The sequence below is a fragment of the Anomaloglossus baeobatrachus genome, chromosome 8 (genome assembly GCF_048569485.1).
Source record: "Anomaloglossus baeobatrachus isolate aAnoBae1 chromosome 8, aAnoBae1.hap1, whole genome shotgun sequence".
In the NCBI taxonomy this organism is placed as follows: Eukaryota; Metazoa; Chordata; class Amphibia; order Anura; family Aromobatidae; genus Anomaloglossus; species Anomaloglossus baeobatrachus.
The window spans coordinates 131,514,976-131,534,322 of NC_134360.1; the positions used below are offsets into that span (position 1 = coordinate 131,514,976).

Genomic DNA, 19,347 nt, shown 5'->3' on the forward strand with positions numbered 1-19,347 from the left:
GGTATTTATAAGTGAAATTTTCTGGCATTGTTTGATATGTCTATGAACATAGTATACCCTTGAACTGGACTGCAGCCACATATGAGAGCACATACTGCTTGATATAGGCTGTATACAGTCAATACTAGGCACATATTATATAACATATAATATTACTAATATCAGGTACCCAATGTTATTGATATTACACTACAGCCTGACAGTCATTTAGGTATTTTTCAGATATCAGGGTTCTAACCCACTTTTTTGTATCCAATATTTCCATTAATGTTAGCAAAAATTATAATATGAACATATGAATATGAAGTTGATTATAACCTGGGATATAGGGATTTTTTTTGGTACAAGCCAAGTAAGATAAAATCCCTATCCAGGTAGCTGGGCGAATAACTAGTTTGTGACAAAGATATCTGACCCAAAGTAATATATTTATAATTAATAGTTAGAGATGAGCGGACCTGTTTGGTTCTGTGGGTGCAGCCTAAAGGGCACTTTACACGCAGCGATATCGCTAGCGATGTCGCTCGTGAAAGCACTCGCCCCCGTCGTTTGTGCGTCATGGGCAAATCACTGCCCATGGCGCACAATATCGCTAGTACCCGTCACACTTACTTACCTTCCTAGCGACGTTGCTGTGGCCGGTGAACAGCCTCTTTTCTAAGGGGGACAGTTTGTGCGGTGTCACAGCGACGTCACAAGGCAGGTGTCCGATAGAAGCGGAGGGGCAGAGAGCAGCCGCATGAAATACACGCCCACCTTGTTGCCGGAGGACGCAGGTACAGTGTTGTTCGTCGTTCCTGGGGTGTCACACGTAGTGATGTGTGCTGGCTCAGGAACGACGAACAACCTGCGTCCAAAACAAGCAACGACATTTGGGAAATGGACGACGTGTCAACAATCAATAATTTGGTAAGTATTTTGCATCGTTAGCGGTCGCTCGTACGTGTCACATACAACGACGTTGCTAACAAGGCCGGATGTGCGTCACAAATTCCGTGACCCCAACGACATCTCGTTAGCGATGTCGTTGCGTGTAACGGGGCCTTTACTTTACATAAAGTTCTGCTTGGGACCCCGACTAAACCTGAGCCCCATTGAAAGTCACTGATTGCACAGTTCAGCTGTCCGCCCACATGCAGCCTGCTATGAACAAAGCATTTCCAGGGGAGGGAGGCCGTCATTTTTTTTAGACTCACGAAATCTGAAAACATTGCAGTTACCTCCACCCAGCGTGAACCATTCAGAGACTGTAAGTGGCTCGCACTGGGCTGAGCACCGAGTGTACCCGAGTATAGCAATGCTCCCGCGAGTGGTTAGCATACGTAAAACACCCGAGCTCCAAACTCAAAGACTGAGCTTTTGTAAAGACCATGTTCGGTATGGACCCCAAAAGTTACAGATCAGGTCTTCTCATCTCTAGTCCTAATTAATAATACCAAGATGATTAATGATATATGTGTAGCACCCAGGGATATTCTCTATTGGGAATGTCACAATGGTGGCCGTTACCTGGTTCCGTGCCCTGGGCCCTTTTTGCAAGGGGGATATTTACAGGGGAGTTGTGAATAAAGTTATTCGTGATGCAACTTGTGGTGTTGCGGCTAAGTGTAGGGAGCTGCCACTGCAGAGTGTCTTGACTGAGGCTGGTGGCATTGCAGCTAGTGTGGTAGTCCCTCCGCAAGTAGGGTATTGCCCCAGTGGGTGTATGATGCGGTGGGCGTTAGAAGAAAGAGTCCAGACAGGTATTCAGTGCAACTGGTTTTACTCACTTTTCTCAAGTTGTTAACTGAATGCCCGAGGCCAGCTGGTTTCGCCTCCAGGTCCCCTTCGTCCCAGTGCCAGTCTGGTTCTCTGGTACCTTCTTCCCCTGCACCTGTTTCTGGTAAGTGGGTCTCCGTGGTATGGAACACTGGGGGTCCCCGATTTGTGGTTTGTCCACTTCTCTGTCCGCCTGACGGTAGTGTGAACCCTGTGGGGTTGGAGTCTCTGGTCCTTTCCCCGGCTCTCTCTTTGCTACAGAGTCTTCGAATTCTTTATGGTCAGCAAGGTCCTTGATTGTCCCCGTTGCTGTGCAGGTGTAAATAGGTTGGCTTGAAGCTCTTTCCTGTCCTAGGGTTCTGTACCCCTTCAGTGCGTAGTTCCGGGAGTTCTCCACCGTCATCCACCGGCAACCACCTCTCCTGGGTACCAGGTCACCGTTAACCCGAGTCAGGGCGCTGCTCAGTCACACCTTCCACTTCCACTGTCAACTCTGTTCTGACTACTCTCCACAGTCTACCCCTCCCACCTGGTCAACTAGTGGACTGTAGTTGGTCCACCACTAGGTGGCCATCCATGGTCCCACCCTAGCTAAGTACCATTATATGGGGGATTGTTGGGAAAAACTGGGATTACTTGAGTTTTTGTTGGTACCGACTCTGGGGTTCTGGGTACCTAAGGGGGGTAGGCCCTGCATCCTGGTGGGGATGCAGAACCTTGTAGCACCCTGATGGTCTCAGGGGCACTAAATAGGTAATTGACATTTATTTTTTAAATTAAAAGAGTTTTCCATAAAAAAAATCTGGACGTTTTCCAGCTCTTTGTAAGCAGTAGAAGTAGGGGTCATGTCCAGTCACAGTTGGATTTCTGCTGTACCTAAGCAGAAGACTTTTGGCACAGGTGAGCTCCGGCAAAGCAAGTCCTGGCATTAAATATTACTCTTGCACTGTAGGTCTGTCCTTACACTACAGTACAGGGAGGGAATATGCCTTATATACTTTTCTGATGCTTTTGGCTTAAATCTCTGTAGTGTTGCTAGTGCATCTAGTACTGAATCAGCACAAATAGATTTCACCACCATAATAGCCTGTTGCCATGAGCTTCACTTCAAATGATCGGGCAGATAAACAGTGCACAGAGGAGTGCAGAACAGTTAGGGGTGATATAGGTTCATACATTAAAGCTGGTGTTACATGACTAACTGTACAGGATAGCCTGTTTCAATTGCTTATTTAACCATCAAGATTAACTTTTAGGATTGCTCTGTCCAATAGGTGGCATGAGAGGTCCAGTCATTTTCCTCTCTGAACAGGCTAAGTACTCATTCAAACTCCCAAAAGAGCATTGCATGGCTTATAAGTCTCCTTATGCTAGTTTGACACTCTCCACAAGGATAAATTTAATTCCCAGTCATAGGCATATCACCCAGACTCCAGTTTTGCACTGAGCAGGAGTAAACATCCCGAAGCATGTGTGGAGTGTCTAGTTTGGCTTATATACTAGGTCATATGGCAAGGCTGGTTCGAGGGTCGATATTGACTTTTAGTATTGCTACATCCAATAGATGGCACTAAAGTTCAAGTTCTTCTCCTCTTTGTAGACAAATTCTAGACACATTAATTAGTTATCGGCTTAACCATGTGTGGGAAGATGGCATCATCCTAAAGCCGTCCGTGCCTAGAGCTGCCTATACACAACATGTGAAGATTGTTACAATATTTATAAAGATTCTCTTATGAGGTGTTTCCGTAATTGAAGCCTCGCTTTTATATATGGACTATCACCCCCCACCCACATACCAAATGGGATGAATAAAAACAGTTAATTAATTCACTTTTTTAATCAAAACTGTAATCTCTTTGCCCTTTGATCTCAGGATGTGTTGTATTCATATAATAATTGCCTGTCCTCTACAACGAGCTACAGTACAGAAACTCTGACCTGAAGCTTTTTACATGGCCTAAAGAATATTTTTTATGGCAAGTACGAACAAGCTTTGTGAAGACACTAGTAGCCTAAGGATGAAGACAATGGAATTCACAGCACAAGATCTTCTGAAAAACCTAGTATATTATTACATTATATTTAATCTCAGGAAACAGTATCACTAAGAGAATGTTTGTATAGAAGATGCTAATGATTGTGTCAGGCTGAGAGCCTGGAGCATGCTCAGGAGCAAAAACGAACAAGCGGTAGATCGAAAGGCTAAAAATTATTCTTTTGTGCAAACCTTTACTTTCAATAAAAGGACAGAAATAGAGGGCTGCTGATAAACAGATTAAACAATTTTTTTTTTTTTTTAGGAGGAAAATACAAATTGGGCTATGCTGCCTAGAGTGGATATGGCCATCATCAAGCTATCCAAGTTCTCCAATGTTTCCCTTTATGACATGTGTAACTTGAAAGTCCCTCTGGTCAGAATGCACCTTTAGGAAAGGTCCATAGTGTCACCTGCACACTCCTATAATACAGAAAATTCATCCAAAAAATTACTAAGATCATAACTCCATCAGGTATGATAAGGAAAGACGTTTTAACCCCTTTACCATTTGGCGATTTTCCATTTTTCATTTTCCTTTTTTCCTCCCTTTCTTCCAAGAGCCATAACTTTTTTTTTTCCTTTAATATAGCTATATGAGGGGTTGATTTTTGCGGGACGAGTTGTACTTTTGAAAAACATCATTCATTTTGCCCCATATTGTACAGCAAAGTGGGAAAAAATTCAAGTGCGGTGAAATTGCAAAAAAAGTACAATTGCACGATGTAAATAGGAAAATAGTCTATGACTAAGGGTGTTGAAACTTGAAACATGTTAGGCAGGACCCTGTGTGGTCCGACAGCTTGCTTTTAATCTGTCCATGTTTATGTGTATGAAATAAAGCACAATTGCACAATGTTTTTTTGAGTTTTTTAATTTACCATGTTCTCTATATGGTAAAACTCACCTGGCAATATGATGCCCAAGGTCATTACGAGTTCGTAGATACCAAACATGTATAGCTTTACTTTTATCTCAGTGGTGAAAAAAAAATCAGAATTTGTCAAAAAAAAGAATTGCACTTGATGAGACTCGTAGCGTTCTCATTTTTCAGGATCTGGGGCTCAGTGATGGCTTATTTTTTGTGTCTTGAGCTGATGCTTTTAGTCATGACATCCTTCAGCAGATCTGGTTTTTGATCGCCTGTTATTTTAATGCAATGTTGCAACAACAAAAAAAACGTATTTCTGGCATTTGTAATTTTTTTTACTTTACTGATCATATTAATTGATTTTATACTTTTGATAGATTGGGCATTTCTGAACATGGCAATAACAAATATTTTTATATTTTATTTTTTTATTGTTTTATTTTCAATAGGGGTGTTTTTTGAAGTTTTAGGTTGTTTTTTTTTTATTTTATCATATTTTTAAAGGGTTTTTTTATATATTTTTTTTATTTATTTTACTACTCGCTCTAGAGGACTTGAAGCCTGCACTGTCCGATTATGTCTGCTGCTCAGAGCAATGCTTCAACATCACTTTGAGCAGCAGAAATGCTGATCTTCTGTGAGTGCTAGCGCTCTGCCGACATTCACAGGAAGTGAGTCATAACATAGATAGGGGTCATCAGCTGACTTCACGCTGTCATGCCAACCCATTGGCAGTCCATGATCGTGTCACAAGGACGCCTATAGTGGCAGGAATGGCACTATCCCCTCCAGAGATTGACATTGTGATCTAACTAGTTAACAAGCACGGGTGATCAGCAGACATGTGCATGGAAAAATGCATAGTCTCCAAGAGGGAAGTGACCTACAATGTATAGGTATGCTTTAGGTCATAAAGGGGTTAAAACATCATATGTTAAGGTTTTAACCCACTCAACAATTTACATGTATACATGTGGAGTTCCCTATTCAGTTGCTCAGTGCCATACAGAAGCTGCGCTCGTGTAACCAACATGACAGTAATTGACAGCTGTTTGAGATCAAACCAGTTAAGGATATATATGAGGAGATATATATATATATATATATATATATATATATCTTCATATATATCCTCAACTGGTTTGATCCCAACCAGCTGTCAATTACTGTTATATATATAACAGTTGAAGTACTCAAAATGAAATATTAATAGTGATCTGATTCCAGAAATACCTGTTTTGTTTAAACATAAAAAGGTGAATAATATCATCATAGATGCCTAAAGTTATATGGACATAAACAACACGGGCATAACATATATTTCATCGGTGGGGACCCCTTAAAGAGAAGGCTGGCTGTTAACAGCATATGATATAAAATGAATGAGTTAGATATAAAAATTCCCAAATTGCGTAATTCTATATCACAAATATTTGTGGATATATGCAACAACTTAAGATGAAGAAATAGACACTGATGAGCAAAAGGGTAACAATGTTTTGAAATTTTGACTTTCAGGCTCCATATACTGCAGCTTTGGGCGTGAGACGACCTTTATTTTATAGACAATCATCTTAGCTATCTCATACATGCATTTGATTTTGTGACTATTTAGCATATGATTAGTTATGCATGTTCTTTTCATGTTGCTGCATTATTACTGTTTTGCTCCTAAAAATCAAATTTTAATTTTTATTATTTTGTTAATATTTTGTAAATTCACCTTTGTCTTTCACCACTGCCCGAATCCTTCTAGGCTCTCGATCAATTTCAAGCATGTCTCGACCAAAATCTGATCCCAGTTTTCTTCTACATGTTCCCATGTTGGTGTATACTAGTCACTCAGTTGGGTATGTATAAAGCTTTATCTTCAACTCTACCCATAAGTGTTCGATTGGGTTGAGGTCTGTGGACAGTGAGGGACAATCCAGCACCTCTACTTCATTCATTTCTTTGCCAATCTCTATGTATGCTTTGGTTTGTTGTCCAGCTGGAACACAATGTCATCCTTTTCATACCCATAGTATTCAAGTGTATGAAGTAACTCATCTTGCAGGATACTCACATATAGCTTAGTATTGAGAACAACATCAATCTTGGCTGAGTATCCAATGCATTTGGTTGTGAAACGCCCCTATATCATCATGCAGTCTTCACTGAACCTGAGAGTCCTTAAATTTCTCAATACCGTAGCTACTTTTTTCCCTGTTTCTTCCAGACCTATTTTCACCCATCAGAGCACAGTCTATTGACTTTTGTCAAATCGCTCATTTCGACCTTTCGTGCTTTTTTGAAAACTTAAGCAGATGTTTCTTATGACATTACTAAAGTTGAGGCATGTTCACCTTTTTCAGACCACCTTTCCAGACTTGTGTAACGCGTGTTGTATGGTGTTTGCATGGACATTTGTGATCTCACTATTACGAAGCATACAAGCCACCTCTACTGCCGTGTTTGTCGCACAAGAACTGATAGACCTTGGGAAGAGCCGACTTGTTGACATCAATATTTTCCCACAACATCCATCTTTTGGTTTTTGAATGGATGGATTGACTTCATCTTGTCTTCTTCCAACTATTATGGCACTCACATGATGCATTTTGGCAATTCTATTGGCCAAGAGACCGGTATTGATGAGCTTTTTCTCTTTTCTTGGGAAATCTTCATGGCTGATCCTTGATTCGAACCAGTGACCTTTTGCTTGGAAAGCAACCTAATAACACACTGAGCTATTAGGGAATGTGATAACAGCTTGTAATGTATAGTATACAAGAAGAAAATATTTTTCCACCACCAGGAGCAAAACAGTAACAATGCAGTGACATGACAGAAATCTGCATAACTCATCATATGGTAAATAGTCAAATTAAAGTCAAATTTCTGTATGAGATAGCCAAGATGATTGTCTATAAAATACAGGTTGTCTCACGCTCAAAGCTGTAGTGGATGGTGAGATATGGAGCCTTAAAGTCAAAAGTTTAAAACATTGTTACCTTTTTTACTAGTCAGTGTATATAATTGAAATCGTTCTTAGGAAAAGCTGGATTCTTATTTTCCCGCTTAAGTCCCTCCATACACATTAGACTAATGCTGACCAAACCCACTGATATCAACAGGTTTAGCTTACAGTCACATGTGCATGGGGCTCTTTTTTATGTTTTAATACTCTTACTGCAAAAAAGTATATATCAAGGGAAAAATAATTTCAAGGTTGTCATCACAAAGTCCCGTAATATTTATTTATTTTTTTTCATTGGTGCAGCTGTTGTTTTGTGGAACAATTTTTATTGATTTCATTGTTTTATCCTTATCACTTTACTGTTGGGCTCAGTTTTTTTTATGCTCATGCACATATGACAGAACTACGTATTCTCTTTATGTTTTATTAGGCTATGTTCACACAGGGCTTTTTTGGTAAGTCTTTGATGCATTTTTTTAGCTGCAGATTTGCCTTGGTTTTATGCAAATCCATGCTAATAAAACGCTGCTTATTACAGTCCCAGCAAAGTCTAAGATTTCTGAAATCTCATGCACACACAAACACCTGCAGATTTTTTCCTGACTGTTTTGTCAAATACCTGCGTTTTTGCCACAGATTTCAAAGAATGAACATGTCAATTCTTTGCAGTGTTTTTGCAACGTTTTTTCATTGATGCAACCCATTTTGTAGAAAAAACGCATCAAAAACGCCACTTTAAAACGAACCAAAAATGCAGATAACTCAAAGGAGATTTCCTACCAGAAGATCAGGTTTTGGTCAGGAAAAAAGCATACCAAAAAAGACCTGTGTGAACATGGCTTTAGGTAGATGCTTTTGCCAGACCCAACAACTTCTGTCATCTTCCATCTATCTTTATCATCCATTGGCAGGTGTCGATTGTGTTATGTGGCTCTTGATCCTCTATCAAACTCTGTAGATGTCACAACCATGATTGACAACACAATCTAAAGGGCACTTTGCACACTACGACATCGCAAGCCGATGCTGTGATGCTGTGCGTGATAGTCCCCGCCCCCGTCGCAGCTGCGATATCATGGTGATAGCTGCCGTAGTGAACATTATCGCTACGGCAGCTTCACATGCACTCACCTGCCCTGCGACGTCCTTATTAATGGGGCGGGTCGTGCGGCGTCATAGCGACATCACACGGCAGGCGGCCAATAGAAGCGGAGGAGCGGAGATGAGCGGGACGTAAACATCCCGCCCACCTCCTTCCTTCCGCATAGCCAGCCAGGATGCAGGTAAGGAAGGAGATGTTCCTCGCTCCTGCGGCTTCATACACAGCGATGTGTGCTGCCGCAGGAACAAGGAACAACATCGTAACATCGGTCTTTCCAAATTAATGGAAATGACCGACGCTACACCGATGATACGATTACGACGCTTTTGCGCTCGTTAATCGTATCATAAAGGATTTACACACTACGATGTCTACAGCGACGCCGGATGTGCGTCACTTTCGATTTGACCCCACCGACATCGCACCTGCAATGTCGTAGTGTGCAAAGGGCCCCTAAGGGTTTCACAAATTTGATAAGGTACAGAATTAACAAAGCAGATGTTAAGACAGTGGTGAAAAGTTGTATTGGTAAAGGGGAAGCCTTGGAACAGCTGTCCTGTGGGAACTAGCATCTGCTTATGTATTTCCTAATGGAAAGGATTTGATCAGGCAGTACTATATTGGGAAATTGTTAATTGCTAATCAAGTGTTGTTAACCAGGAATCCTGCCTTAGGGCTCATGCGCACGTAACTGCAGAATATTCTGCAGCGATTCGACAGCACATGTGAGCTTCAAATCGCTGCAGAAACACTGCATAATGGATGCAGTTATTTTGCAGTAAAAAGCCGATTTCATGCACTCTGGCTGCTGCCCCTACCATAGACAGAGGGGAGCTGCATCCAGAACGCAGAAATAATTGACATGCTGCTTTTATGAACGCACGGATTTGGGTCAAAATTTTAGCACCCAAATCGCTGCATTCATAAAAGCATCATGCGCATGTATCATGCACAATCTACATAGATTATGCAGGGGACGCAGGATGCATGCATTTATGCTGCAGTGCTATACGCAGCGTAAATGCATGCTATTACGCGACGTACGCATGAGCCCTTAAGGTTCTGTTAAGACAAGGCAGTTCATTAGTTGCCTGCTAAAATCCCCAGGTATATTTGTATGCTACAATCTAGCCCTGTACAAGCTTATTATTTCCCTAAATTTTATCTTAGTGTAAATCATTTTTCATTCATTTTCAGTAAATAAAGCATTTAAGCTTTAGCTAGAGTATATGTGCGTTGTATATTACCATCAGAGATGATGACGTGACCTTGGCATGTTGCTCACGTCTGCCCTTCCCCTCTTAAGGGGTGGGACCTGTCTTTAGCTGCGCTTTATAAGTGAGAGCAAAGAGAAGGTTTTATCAGCAAGAAGCAGCGGAGTACTGGAAATACTACACATTGCAGCTGCAGACCTCCATCCATCCACTGCTGGGATGAAGCTACTCGGACTTGTCTTGTGTTCGCTCCTCGTTTCTTCTTATGCAGGTACGTGTACATCTTTTCTTTAATGATGTTATATGATGTTAAAGTGAAGTTATTTGTTATTTAAACACTGATCTAGATTAAAATGTATAATCTGTTAGTGATATATTGTGATGTGTATAGTAATAGAGCAGTATTTAGTCATTTGTTTTAAATAATCTATATAGATACTGGTTTCTATAAAATGATCTTTTTGTGGATCATGAATCTAGAACCCAGCAATGCATTTCTATAGTCCAGCATTAATGGCTGTATAATACTATGCAGTATAGTATTACATAAGTCAGTCTGTCCACCTGAGATGCTGATGTTGTGGAGTAATAACGTGATGTCCGACCGCCGAATCCGTCTCATCTAGCAGAGCTGAGTTTTGTTGCCTGGCACATCTCTGGAATACTTTTCATAAGACCGTACATTTTTTCTCAATGTATAGTAGAAAAATCAGTGTAAAGTCTGCGAAATGTATATAAAGCGCTTTTTGCTATAAATACAATATAGTTACAGATTATCTCCTCGTGTACGCTGTAACATAAATTCTTAATAAATTTGTGTGCCAGCTACTGTATTTAAAATTATTTTATTTGATGTTTTTCAGCCAACCCTTGCTGCTCTAACCCATGTCAGAACCGAGGTGTGTGCATGACTGTCGGTCAGGACCGATATGAATGTGATTGCACAAGGACAGGATATTATGGTGAAAACTGCACCACTCGTAAGTAGCTCACAACCTTTCCATTATGCCATTTCGTCATTTTGTAAGGTAGATTGTAACCTTCATTATTTTCTCTTTCTGCAGCGGAGCTATCAACATGGCTAAAGGCCACCTTAAAACCCTCGCCCAGTACCGTCCACTACATCTTAACCCACTTTAAAGGCATCTGGAATATAATTAATAGTATTTCATTCCTGAGAGACAGGATTATGCAATATGTTTTAACATGTGAGTAAACCTTTGTCCTTGTTCTACCATTCTTAGGCAAATAGTGAAATTCCATACTTGTTTCACAAGGAATGCCATTTACTGTATAGAGATAGAACTTGAGATAAGTTTCGCCTGTGTACCCAAATCCTGTACATGGGAAAACACTGTGATACCGCTCTCCTCCACATTATTAAGCCTTAAATAGATTTACACACACACATATATATATATATTTCAGAAAGCCAGCTCTCCACCCTCTTCGAGTATAACATTCATAGTAATTTGAGCTAAATAAGCAATGTAAAAGAAGTAAAGGGTTGATGGTCCATGTACGTATGTTAAGACGGGAATCAAGATTGTTGAATGTTATTTAGCTAAATGTTTCCTAAAGTCTTGTTAACTAATAACCAATTTCAGAAAATGATATATATATATATTTTTTTACTTCTTTTTACAGCAAGATCTCACTTGATAGATAGCCCACCTACCTACAACAGTCACTATGATTACAAAAACTGGGAAGCATATAACAACATTTCCTACTATACTCGATCACTGCCCCCGGTGGGAAAAGACTGTCCAACACCAATGGGAGTGAAAGGTATGTTATCTGCCTAAGATGATTTACAGACTGCTTTATCTGCTCTTTACATCACTCTGTAATAATACACCAGTGTGGATATGTTATTATACTTACCTACCATAACTCAATAGCATTTTGCAATTTTGGGATTTGTGAAGATTGCTAGTATTGCCTTATCCAATGCTGCTCAACACTGAATTTTCTGTTAACATTCTTACCCTCATTCTTACCAACATTCTTACCCTCATATGTATAGAAACATTCTGTTTCTATACATATGAGATTACCACACTCACACCCGACATAACCATTTGTTAGGCAGAGGCTGTTTGCAATATTTCTTAATGCTTCCTTAATAACTTTCCCATTCCTCTTACATTACAGGAAAGAAGGAACTCCCAAGTGCCAAGGTGATTGTAGAGAAGTTGTTGCTGAGAAGACAGTTTATCCCTGACCCGCAGGGCACTAATATCATGTTTGCCTTCTTTGCACAACATTTTACACATCAGTTCTTTAAAACTGACGTCAAGAGAGGTGCTGCCTTCACTAAAGCTCTGGGCCATGGGGTAAGAGAGGCTTATATTTCATTAGTTTGTCTTTATTACCTTCTCTATAACGTCTGAATAGGATTCTAAATGTGATTGTAAATGTACTCTACAGGTTGATTTAAGCCACGTCTATGGGGAAAGTTTAGACAGACAGCAGAACCTACGACTGAAGAAGGATGGAAAGCTGAAATATCAGGTGATTATCTCATTTCATATTGTATACCTAAAAATCCCAATTCTCTGCTTTAATTTATGTACATTTTGAAACACTATGTTAATTATATATATATATATCTTTTTTTTTTTAATTGTAGATTCTTCATGGTGAGATGTATCCTCCAACAGCCAATGACACAGGGGTGGAGATGCTTTATCCACCACATGTGCCAGAACATCTTAGGTTTGCTGTTGGGCAGGAAGTGTTTGGTCTCGTTCCCGGTCTGATGATGTATGCTACAATATGGCTAAGAGAACACAATCGCGTCTGTGATATTCTAGTGCAGGAGCACCCAGAGTGGGACGATGAGAGGGTCTTCCAAACTGCGAGGCTTATTTTGATTGGTGAGTTCAGAGCAGACTGTAATCTGTTAAAGTATTATCATTAGAATTGTGTTCTAGCCACACATTCCTGATTAGGCTCACTTATACTGATACATCTATTTGACCAAAGTAGCATAGAACAAAATAATGGCTTGATGGGACAATTTTATCTCAAATAGAAGTAATGTCAAGTAGCTTATTCGTTATTTTAAATTCTTATAATAATAGCCAGGCTCTGAGTGGCCCACAGGGGAACAGGGGAATTCCCCGGGAGGTCCCTGTGCTGGAGTGAGCCCCTTACCCCCCAGTATGACTGGCCCACAGGGGAACAGGGGAATTCCCCGGGAGGCCCCTGTGCTGGAGGGAGCCCCTTACTGCCCAATATGAGCAGTATTTGGCCCCATTACATTATTTACTATGTACAGAAAAAAAGCAACATTGCATCATTCACTTAACATACTACTCTGTGCATTATTACATTGAAGTATTGAGGATAGCAGAACTAAGGGCACCAGAGTCAGTGTTACTGGTGGGCTCGTGGCAGCTCAGTCTGACACTGGTTTTAGCCATTCATAAAAACATCTTGACACCTTTACAAAGAGGTTTTCCAAAAATTTTGCAGTATCTAAAATGTTTATAATTGCATTGCTAATACATATATGTATTTTCTTTTACAGGTGAAACCATCAAAATTGTAATTGAGGATTATGTGCAGCATCTCAGTGGATATCACTTTAAACTGAAGTTTGACCCCGAGCTGCTGTTTAACCAGAGATTCCAATATCAGAACCGAATTGCTGCAGAGTTCAACACCTTATACCATTGGCATCCTCTCCTGCCAGACACATTCCACATAAGTGACAAGCAGTACAACTACCAACAATTTCTCTATAACAATTCCGTCATGTTGGAACATGGGATATCCCAGATGGTTGAATCATTTAGCAAGCAAACTGCTGGAAGGGTAAGAAACCTCATCTTATTGTGCTTTTATCAATATACAGTATATTTGTCTGTGTAAACTGTACCTAATCTGTCTCAACTCTAAATTCTTATAAATAGGTGGCCGGTGGTAGAAACTTCCCTGCAGCTGTGTTTCGAGTGGCCATGGCTTCCATAGAGCAAAGCAGAGAGATGAGATACCAGTCCCTGAATGAATACAGGAAGCGTTTTATGCTGAAACCATTCAAGTCATTTGAGGAGTTGACTGGTAAGAGTTTACAGCATCCTCCTAATATTCCTGCAGAGAGCAGCTCAGGCAGTAGGGTTAGTTTTGTGGTTTTGTTTAATTATATAAGTCACGGGGAGTTCTAGTTCTTACGAAAGATCATTGTTAAGAAGCGACAGCGTGTAGTGAAAACAATAATGCTGAAATCACAGACACGCACGAGAGATTACAAAGAACAACTTCTGCACAGATTAACCTTGTGTTTACCAATCAGATGACTCTATAATAAATTCATACGCACTAAAGAACCCCAGGCCATCACTAAAGGAATGTACACGCTAGCTACATCATTGGGAATTAAGAATATAGACAAAATCTCCACAATGTAATAAAATCAGTCAGCAGTGTTTATGGGGTTCCAACATTTCCAACATTAATTCTATCACATATTCTCAAACTTTTACTTCCCCATAGATATTTAGTTCTTATCTAATAGTTAACTATAAAGGGTATGTCATATAGCATGCAATACCATTGTATGGTGTGTTTCAGAACCTTGAGATGTTGGAACTGGTGACTTCATGTGGAAATACATTATAAATTGGGTGGTTTTCAGTCTTAGAAATAGGCAGCTTAAAAATTATGAAATTATACACTGATATTTAATGAAAAATGACAGCTATTGAGTTCTTATCTAAAAGTTAACTCTAAAAGATATATAAAGGTACTGTGGGTCCCAGAAACACATTGTGTGTTTATACATCTATATTTTTTAGAATAACCTATTGTTTTTTATTGGTCTGTAGCGCCTCTTCTAAAGCCTCTACATTTTAATATCTCTGAAACTCTAAAAGATATGTCATATACATGCAATTCCATTGTATGATGTGTTGCAGAACCTTGACATGTTGGAACTGGGGATATAACCCTAGGTGGTTTTCAGTCTAAGATATAGGCAGCTTCAAAAATATTGCGAAATTATACACTGATATTTAATGAAAGACAATAGTTTAAAGAAATACAAAGATGACATGTAACATATTATGGATTCATTCTGAGCTAACAACTTACTTTAATTTTAGGAGAGAAAGAAATGTCTGCAGAACTTGAAAACCTGTATGGAGACATTGATGCAGTGGAGTTCTACCCAGGACTTCTGGTAGAAAAGCCCCGTCAAGATGCCATATTTGGAGAAACCATGGTTGAAATTGGTGCTCCATTTTCCTTAAAAGGTCTAATGGGTAATCCAATTTGCTCACCTGAATACTGGAAGCCGAGCACTTTTGGTGGGAAGGTTGGCTTTGACATTGTGAACACAGCTTCTTTGCAAAAACTCATCTGCCAAAATGTTAAAGACTGCCCCGTTGTCTCATTTCACGTTTTAAAAAGTAAGCTCAGTGAGTCGGCAACCATTAATGCAAGTACAAACTCTGCACTTGAAGACGTAAACCCATCAGTACTACTAAAGGAACGCTCCTCTGAATTGTAAGGGTTCAGAAGCTCCGATAGAAGCGGGAACAACCATCAGCTCGGGGATCGCTAAGAATTGTTACATAATTGTGACTGAAATGCAGAACCAAAGAAGTGCCACTGTTCAAAGAGCGTGATCCGCAGCTTTCCTATACATACATGCTGTATGTGTGGCAATTAACATTATGTTATGATTGTTTATATTTATTGTTTGTGTTTCAGATTACTTTGTTTTTATGTTATAGATACATTACTCAATGTATCTTTAGAAAAAAGAAGGTAGGGATTTTCCTGCTGCACTGGAGTAAGCCAGTCATTATAGCTCAAGTCCAAATATAGCGGTTGCCATCTTCCAATACAGATGTTGTGTGGATATGTATTATTCATACATGGTCCCTTATAGTCATACTGTAGGAGGGCATTTTCACATGATCACCAGTAAATAATGAAGCCCTATGTGAAGCACAGTTGAGATACTTGGTGATGCCTCGCTAGGTCACATTTAGTATATCACTTGTATAATACCTTTTGGGTTACAGTTTATGATAGACTATTACTACATGAACAAATAAGAATGGGCTTATATCAATTTCTTTGTAAGGAAAATTAAGATTTTGTAAGTTTCATGCTGCTACATTACTTGAATTTCTTGCTGCTTTGGACTTCGTTTTTCTTAGACCATTTGGTGGCACGCTATATTTTAATGTCATGGAACACCAGCACTTTGCCTTTTTATTGTGATTCAATGTCAATATAAGGGATTATGTTACTTGAATGTGCATTGTTGATTGTAGCAATGCACCAGATCACAAAATGTAGATATATACTGTATACAATATAAGGACCAAAATGTCTTCTAATCCTATTTTATCAAGGCAGGCTTCTTCCTGCAAATTTTAAGTGTCCTTACAAACATTTTACCTCCGTTTGGTGGCCCATTTGATGTCACCCAGTCTCAAAAATGTAAAAAGCCTTAATTAAACATATTTAATATAATATTTATTTAAAATGGAAATTGTTAATTTAATATTTTAATATTTTTATAAAGAGATATTTTATTATGTTTTATTTATGTTCATAGACATTGCACTGACAATAAAGTTACTCTTGATATAAGCACAGTGGCCTCCCGGTAATGTCTGCTGGGCTGGACGGCTTCTCCGGTGCTGGTCACTGTATTTCATGCTCCACACTTACACAGCAGATCATACTAAGCTTTCCTGTGTAATAGCAGAGCTAGGGCAGAATACAAAGAATTTTATATATTTTCTAATATTTTTCTTATATGTTGTGTTCATTGTGAAATATTTATAGTAACTTATTCTGATGTTAGATGTTTTGTATGTTTCATTTTTGTAAATGAAATTGTTTGAAAAATAAAATGATTTATGTATTTCAGTACAGTGGTTTCATGTATTTTTGTAGTTTGTTCTGACATGGTCAATATTAGTAATTTTAGCTGCCCATACACATGAGAATGAAAATAACTGTAAAGTCAAAGAACTTCAAAAAATTTTAAGTGATATTGATAGAGGTCTTGGTGCTGAAACAAATGGGCAGAAGCAATAATCTGACCACTGTTCTGTGGCATCCCTGAGGGTCCAGTCACCACAGAGGTACTGCACCTCCGCCAGAGATGGGGTATCTAATTCACTGGCAAGGAGGAGGTCACAGGCCATTGTACACACAAACGTTTAATATAGCTACACCACTTCAGGCCATCGTTAGGTCGAGATTGCACCTCAGGGAGAGAACAGTCCCAGAGCCAGTCTGGAGGTGGGATAGAGAGGTCCAGAGGACTGGAGCCAGAGGAGCTGTTCCTAGGACCAGAAAAGAAAGAAGGGGTCCTAGAGCCACGGGAAGTGAGAGATCCACCCGTGGGCTCGCATCCACATCAGACACCAGTGTGGAGGGACATAGCCATTAAGGGGACCGGCCCCTAGACTAGTGGAGAACTGCAAAGCTCATCTTGCAAAACCAGAGGCTAAGGTAACTACATGTGCCGAAGCCACCACCACTTCACAAAAACCGCTGAAAAGGTGACCACAGAAGGCCAAGGGAACAAGGGCAGAAAAGCCTCCTCGCCAGGACCTGCAGATAGTGCCTCGGGGCACTGTGTGTGAGAACGCAGGGCAGGAGGGCGAATCCAGCGTAGGAAGATGACCAGGAAAGGGACACAGAAAGGGACACCGGTTTTGTGCCTCAGAATTACCTTGGGATCAGCTGGATCCCATCACCGCAGGACTCAGCACTCCAAAGGCAGCATTTGATTGGCCGGCCATGATAATCTGGAACTGTCAAACTGTGAATAAAAGAACTAATGACTGCATCCCATTGTGTCCTGGACTCATTGCCTGTGCCACCTGCCCCATGCTATTCCAAGCATTCCGCCTGCTAAAGGCCCAAAACGGTTGCCCTGGGGCCTAGCTCTACCCGTAGGGAGGTATACAATCCTAGCTGCGTCACCATCTGCCTCAGCGGTTCCATCCAGCAGCGTCGACCATATATTGCCGCATACCACAGGTGGCATCACAAACTATCATCCCATGTAAATATCTCCCCCAGCATCATTGTAAACAACACGGCCAGGGTCACGGAGTCAGTCCCTGCCGCCGTGACAACAGAACCGACCCGATTCTGAGTAGCCCTGTGGCCCTGATGGGGTGTGTCAGTTCCACCCAAATAGATGGGGTTAGCTAAAGATGGCCTCATAGATTCATACCATAGGGATCGGATACATTAAAGTGTTTACACAGAAAACTGGTGAAAAACACATTGGTTGCAAAAAAATGTTTTTGACTTTTTCCATTCTTACACCAGTTTCAAGAAGTACCACCAAAATGGGCCGAACTAGGGAGGAGCTGTGGCAGGACACGGCGTGGTTATGCCCATCCGACAAATTCATGGAAAGTGATGGCATTTATTACAACAGAAATGTTATTTCGGTCTCTGATTGGAGTAACGTCTCTGGCAACGAGCAAGAAGGCGCATGACACTGATAAGATGCACAAAATTTATTAAGTGGCATGAACATCTTATTTCTACATGCAGCTTATTAAGACTAATGTGAGAAACACCATTGTTAATGAATTGGGGCATATATCTATCAAGAGCAAAAATCATTTTTTTATCGGTAAGTTACCCAGTCTAAATCCATAAGTCAGCAGTGACTCTACATAATTGCAGACTTATGGATCCTCACATTGGACGCACTGTGCTGTGTGAGGATTTGCAGTGTCAGAGCCGGGAATGGCGGTCAGTGCACGCAAGTATACGATATACAGGCTCCCAATCAGAGTCCAACTAGAGGGGGGCAGCCTCGCTCAATGAAGCATATTGTATGCTCTCTGAAACCATTGGCTCTGAAACCGGTGAATCCTCACAGTGTACAGTGCGTTGAATCCACATCTGTTGAATTTTTAAATCCACAAAAAACAAATGACAAAACAAATCTGCATTTCAGCAAATATGGAGTTTTGTACAATTCGAGAAGAATTCAATTCCCTTCTAACTTAGTTGTTCATCTCTACTAACAATAAATCTATTACTTCCCTATTCTACCCTGCTGCATTAAAATTAGTGATATAACGCTTCCACTTTTAGCACCACCGGGGAAATCTTAATTCGTAAAAAATGAGAAAAACTTACTTCCTACTGTCTAAACCTGGTGCCTCTTATAATAAGGTTACATCCTGCAGCCCGAAAAATATGGTAAGCAGGTATGGTTGTTATATAGATTTTATTTGTAGGTGTCATCTATATAAGATATTCCTTCATTCACCTGCTACCATATATAAAACATAATTCATTTAGGGTATGTGCCCACGACCAGGTCCTGACCTGCAGGGCTACGCGTCTCCTCCACAGGAGAACGCAGGAGACCGCACCTGCTCGTACCCACGATCA

At 40.3% G+C, this 19,347-nt stretch overlaps 1 protein-coding gene across 1 annotated transcript; it reads left to right on the forward strand.

The window, feature by feature from the left end:
- The first annotated feature begins 10,104 nt into the window (after positions 1-10,104).
- On the forward strand, positions 10,105-16,833 carry PTGS2 (prostaglandin-endoperoxide synthase 2). The gene is made up of 10 exons (XM_075322001.1): positions 10,105-10,213; positions 10,806-10,922; positions 11,007-11,150; positions 11,590-11,733; positions 12,100-12,281; positions 12,376-12,459; positions 12,578-12,824; positions 13,481-13,767; positions 13,866-14,013; positions 15,054-16,833. Exons 1-10 carry the CDS (start codon positions 10,162-10,164, stop codon positions 15,458-15,460), a joined length of 1,812 nt encoding a protein of 603 aa, XP_075178116.1. The 5' UTR covers positions 10,105-10,161; the 3' UTR covers positions 15,461-16,833.
- Positions 16,834-19,347: the final 2,514 nt, after the last annotated feature.

Excerpts from the sequence above, each read along its gene's own strand:
- PTGS2 (XM_075322001.1), top strand. The coding sequence starts at position 10,162 with ATGAAGCTACTCGGACTTGTCTTGTGTTCGCTCCTCGTTTCTTCTTAT. Across the intron at positions 10,923-11,006 it reads TGGTGAAAACTGCACCACTC|CGGAGCTATCAACATGGCTA; the intron begins GTAAGTAGCTCA and ends CTCTTTCTGCAG. Across the intron at positions 12,460-12,577 it reads ATGGAAAGCTGAAATATCAG|ATTCTTCATGGTGAGATGTA; the intron begins GTGATTATCTCA and ends TTTTAATTGTAG.